This window comes from Egretta garzetta, unplaced genomic scaffold (genome assembly GCF_000687185.1).
Source record: "Egretta garzetta isolate BGI_Z169 unplaced genomic scaffold, ASM68718v1 scaffold435, whole genome shotgun sequence".
NCBI lineage: Eukaryota > Metazoa > Chordata > Aves > Pelecaniformes > Ardeidae > Egretta > Egretta garzetta.
In genome coordinates, this window is record NW_009259691.1 from 538,128 (window position 1) to 544,127 (window position 6,000).

At 34.9% G+C, this 6,000-nt stretch overlaps 1 protein-coding gene across 1 annotated transcript in view; it reads left to right on the forward strand.

Annotated features, from left to right (window-relative positions):
- The window catches only part of EML5 (EMAP like 5), a 100,211-nt gene that overhangs the window by 68,468 nt on the left and 25,743 nt on the right, over positions 1-6,000 (forward strand). The window contains exon 29 of the mRNA XM_035894266.1: positions 4,547-4,555. Within this exon, the coding sequence (XP_035750159.1) occupies positions 4,547-4,555 (9 nt within the window). The remainder of the gene's footprint in view (positions 1-4,546; positions 4,556-6,000) is intronic.

Genomic DNA, 6,000 nt, shown 5'->3' on the forward strand with positions numbered 1-6,000 from the left:
GAGCTGCTAGGACCACATAGCATTAATATGATACAAAGAGTCTCTAGCTTAGCTGCCTGCATTGGGTAATGAGGTTTTACACACACTCTATTTAGAATATATGCATACTCAAAAACATGCTCATACATTTGTAACTCAACAAATTCTTAAGCTGTAGGCCACCCTTCAGACTTGCAAACTGAGCTGCCAAGACACTTGGACCTACACTGGTTAAGAACGGAGAACCCCTCTCATACCTACCTGGACCCTGTTTCCACAATAAAATCACATCCCTGTGGTGACCGATGATAGAATTGCGTTCATCTCTGTGTATCCTTCTGCAAACAACTTGACATAATCAAGAAAGCCATTGTCATCATCTAAATTTTAGATCATATCACTAACAACCTTTAACAAATTAATTCTGTTTTTAGGCTTTTAAAAAAAAGTATATCTGTAAAGTCAGTGTTTCTGTATAAGTTATACAGAGCATGTATAACTTACAGAGACTTTTCTTCTGTGTTTGTTCATTTACAGGGTATTTGGGTGTACTGCTCAGAGTGTAGGTAGTACATCTGAGCAGTTATGTTATGTGTAGTTATGTATATATATATATAACATCCATGTTATGTGTAGGCTTGTTATATTGATTGCCAAACATTAGAAGAGAAACGTTTCTTGTAGTAACACTATTGGAATCTGTGTATTCTCAGGATCACAGGTACACACCAGTGTAGAATGTGCTTCTAAGAATGTTTTTCAAGTAATTTTGACTCTGTGTATAAAGGACATTCTGTATCAGAAAGTATCTGAACCTCTTTTACTATTGAATGTAGGAAGACTTTAATTCTCCTTGGGAGAAGATGGAGATAATTGAACTCTACAGCTACGTATGAAGACTTTAAAGACCATACCAAAAATGTAGTTACTACTTAAGATGGTTGTACCTGACAGCACAAGTGGAATTCATAAACCCTAGCTGAGTAGTGAAGTTCCCTCTATATAGAAGGAATATGACTTTTAGTATCCAGAGTATTAAATGAGACCACTAAAGGAAGAAGCATACTTGAAATCTCATCTGTTTCCTACTTCTCACAAAATCACATCAGCAAGGCCAGGAGTTGTAGTCTGAGACCATGGCCTGGACAAGGAGCCAGCAATTGCACAACTGGGTACCAAAAAGTTGATTCACCAGAATTCTTTAGATTCTAATATTATTAGAAAGGTTAAGTTGATCTCAGCTTTTATGTTGTAAAGTTGTAGGTTGATGTAGGAAGTCAGAGTTTTAGGCTGTTTAGTTCATCAAAAATTCAAATACATATTACCAGGTGGGTTAAAACAGTGCCATTCCTTTTTGCTAAAGCTCTGAAGAAAGGAATGAAAGAATCCCTAGGGTCAGAAAGGGAGAATAAGCAAAAGAGGCTGCAAAACACTGCAGTCTAGTGCGTAGGTAACTTCTCTGTGAAGTATGAAACATGGGATTCTGCTTTTGGTGTAGCATAACCATTTCCTTCCAGTGACCCTTAATTGAAAATGTAAATGCAATTCCCAGAACACAAATCTGAACAAAGGATTATTTTTGCTCTCCAACAGAGGTAGTGTCCTGTTCTCAGTTTTCTGGTTTTGCTCATAAACTACTTTTTTTTCCTTGCAATAGCAGAAGTTAAAAAAAACAACTTGTTTTTCCCCTTCATAAGAGCACAGTTTTACTAGGAGCAATGGACATTTCTGTGTCTTAATCATTTTTATGGCTAGCACATTAACTTGAGATGTGAGTTGCATCAACTCATACTTACGGGCAGCACTACCTTTATTTTTTCATTCAGGATAATCATTATTTTCCCACTTTTTTGTGACTTTTTTTTCTAACTTTTTGTTCTTATCTAAGCAATTCAGTATTTGAAAGAGAATAATAAGGTAAATATTTTTTAAGTCTTAAATGTTTAGGTCTATTTTATCTACTGATTTGAGACAGTTGAAGAAGAAAACAATACATGTTGTAAAGAAGGATTTATAATGAATGGAAGTAGTTTGCTGCACACCAAGCCCCAGCTTTCAGGCATAACCATTTGCATTTTCATTGCATAGTTCCCACAATTTAAAAGCAACTGGATTAATGGGCTCTAGTACTAGAGAGCACACATAACCAAAAGATGCAAGCTGTAAAAGTATACAGCTGGCAGTAAGTCATTCTAATATGGCCCACTGATGCTGCGAATGAAGGGCAGGCAGTGGTAGTGTTCAGTCTTTGTTTTGGAACGGTAAGGAAAAATGTGAATGGAAGATCTGTAATACTGTGTTAGCTTCAAAGCTATTTCAGCTTGCTCTTGACTGTGTTTTTGAAAACCATTATTTTTATTGCTGTTGTAGGTTCCCATACAGAAATTTTCACTTTATTTGAAGTTTTGAAATTAAAAAAAGATTGCTTTAGAGACATTCTTTCCAAGTCTTAAATCAGCATTACTTCATTACATGATATAATGATTTGAAAAAATCAGCAAACAGTTGGTTGGAGTTAGTTGTAGCTTTCATTTAGAAGTTAGTGGGACAGGTATTTTTGGAAAATAAGAGATGCTATAAAAGTTGATATGCTGAATAGAAATATGTTGAAACCTTAAATTTCAGGCACATTTTTTTTTTGCAAAACTTAAAGATGTTAGAACTCAGTATTTCATTCAGATTCACTTGGTTTAAGGTCTGCTTTGCAGTGTAGTTTAAGGCCATCGCTACTAATGATACGACATTCTCTAGTATTAAAATTACCATAATATATCATTTTCATTGGAATACTTATTTTAACTTCTATTGAAAACAGAAAATGGCATTGGCTGTGAAGCAGCACTTATGTTTGTAGTTTGAATTACTTATAATTTCTGAATAATGATATTAAAACATAATATTTTTATGTGACAAGATATCTACAGTGTGTCTGATGTGGTTGCGTAATAGCTTTATGGATAATCAGCAGCACAAAATAAATTTGAAAACTGTTTCTATCCTTTATTGAAAGTTCTTTCCTAGTATGTTTTTGTGCTAGGTAGATTGCTTAGAAAAAAAATCCTTCGTGGATGGTTAATTTGGGAAATGCTTTTGGCTCAGCTCTTCCCTGAACTGCAGATCACTGGGGGTTGGGAGAAGAATCTGGAGAATATCACTCCATTCTTATTCTGTTCTTACACTCCCTGAAGTGTTCACTATTTGTCACTGTTAAAGGGAGGATGCTGTGATTAATGGACCTTAGATAAGAATGGCTGTCCCAAGAGATCTCAAAACTAAACAACCAGAAATTCTGGTTTAATTTTTCACCATAAGTTTACCATACTAAAGATTTGCAAGCAACTAAAGCCTCTGAAAGTTTGTCTCTCATAGTCATCACTATCCTGTTTTCTTAAAACGTATCATTACTCAGTCCACGTGCTGAGATCTTTTATGGGAAGATTCCCATGTTTTATATCTTTTGAATCAAAATTCTTTAGATGCTCTGCATCCAGTCCCAGATGCAATTCAAAAATGGGCATTTTGGCAAAATTGCTTTTGGTTTGTTTTTCTTTTTTTTCTTTTTTTTTCGTCCTGAGGATTTGTGTGTGTGTGTGTGTGTAAGGACATATGCAAAAATACATAACCTATTTTAGATTCCTGTGTATTCATAATGGGAAGGGAACTAACAAACTATTCACAAACTAGTCCTGTCCAGAAGTGACGATTTTTTTTTTTTATCTGATACAGACAGTAAATAAGCCTAAATTGTGTAGACTAGACTGATAACTAGTGTCTTTGCTGCAGTGGAATTGCTTTGTAGTTCTTAAAAGAAAAACAAATCAAAACAAAGAAAGCGTACCTGCTAATCAGATTAATGAAAAGTGCCCATGCATAGTACAAACTTTAGGAAATAATCTGTACATGCACATATATTCTGATGGTTCATAATGACTTTTTGCTAGTCAAAGTATAGGATTATTCATCATATGTGACTGAGAAAACCCATCCAGTGCAACAAATTTGTGAAACAGATGCCAAAATATCTTCAGTCAACATAAACTGAATTAAATAATCATGAAAAAACCAGTATATATCAGCAGTGCACACATTTTGCGTAGCTGAGATAATTGTATTTTAGTAAAACTGAATGTATTTTTATGAGTGAACTTGAACATCTGTCTTTAATAGTGAGCTGACCATTCTATCCATCAGCTCATTTCAGAAAGTTAAACCTGCAAAATGTTTCTTTGAGCAATTCAGGTGTTGTGTTTGCCAACTCCACTTGATATACTTCAGAGGTTTTTGGGGCTGCTTCTGCTTTCTTTCACTGTTTACAGTAGGAATCATTCCTAAGAATTATATTCTCATCCCAACACATGTTCATAATTCCCATTTATGTGAATGGGAGTTTTCTGTACAAATAATAGAGTTACATAACCTATGAAGGTGTGAATAATCCCCTTGTAAAAAGGAGTAAACAAACCAGAAATTCAATTATAATTCTTTTTATGAATAATTCGCTGACACCTAGCTTTCAGCAAAACTTGTATAAGTAATCCTTTTCTCTTTCCCACCTGCTGCTGAAAAGAGGTTCCAGGTAATGCTTTTATTTTGCTATCTAGTCCATATTTTACTGTCATCTCCCATTTTCCTTAAAAAGCCATCTGTCATGTTGGGTGCTATACCATGCACCTATCACTTTTCAGAATATTGCTGTATTAGAAATTTTAAATTTATATGGATTCGTTGTAGTTCTGTTCCATACAATAAGCTAGATATTTATTTGCCTACCAATATAGAATTAACTACATGGACCATTAAACTTGCCTATATTTTACAAATAATATTTTTCAATAGTATTTATTAAAATATAGAAATTAGCACTCTCTCCAGTCCCTAGTGGACAGCTATCCACCTCAAAGGTGGATTCTTCTACATTTGATGGGACAGTCTCACCTGAGATGTCAAGGTGTACACGTTGCTAAATTATTTAAGTATTAAATTACCTGTATCCACACTAGCGCGTACGAAGTGGCACTTACTGCTCATAGGACTCATGAAAATAATGATGACTAATCATTGTCAGGAAGCAGCATTTAAAAACTATCAGGTTTCATTATCTTCTAATGGAAATCAGACCACTAAAGTTTCACAAGTGACTTTGAAAATCTTACCCAGAGTGAATGGAATGGACTCCTCCTTACTTTTAAAATGAATTCTCTACTTCATGCTTGCCAACACCTTTTGGGGAGGGCAGTGAAAGTTGCTTCATGCAGAGGGCTCTGCAAAATCAACTACTGAGTTCTCTGCAAGACCCCCAAAGTTTGAGGTGAAGCTATGGTGACCCTCACAGGAAGGAACTTTTTCTTTTGTACCTACGGCTGTAATTTACTGTATGAAATCATGCCCAAAATAACGCTTGGATTTTTAAAACAAAAATAAATAATTGTAACTGGCATTGTCATAAGTTACCATGGATCTCAAAGAATTGATGGCAGTTTATGTTAACCACAGAAGACCATCCCTTGTTTTGTTTATAACTTTAGAAACTCAGTAATAAAAATAGGGAGTGAAATAAAACATCATACCAGACAACATTGGTAGCATTATCGATAATATTGAAACTATGTCTAAAACCCTGAAAAAGGGATTTCTTTTTTTCACAAACTATTTCAAAATGCTTGTATTCCATTTTTATGGTCTCCTAAAAAGAAATACTAATATATATACACCAATTCTATTTTCATGTTGAAAATAAAGTGCCAATATTAAGGTATTTATCTCCCCTGTGATAGATGGCTGGAACTCTCCTTCCGTGTGTTCAAACTGACCCCATTCATATCTGCATTCACCCCAAAACATTATTCATGCTCTCCCTCCCATCTTTTGCACACAGTTTTTGAACATGCAGCCAGTTACACGTGCAGGGGGTTGACCGCTGTGTGTTGTATCTGGCATTAGTAATTTTCCTGCACCTTAAATAGCAAATGAAAAATATCTTCAGCTTTTGCACCTTTAAAAAAGGCACTTGGAAAACTTATT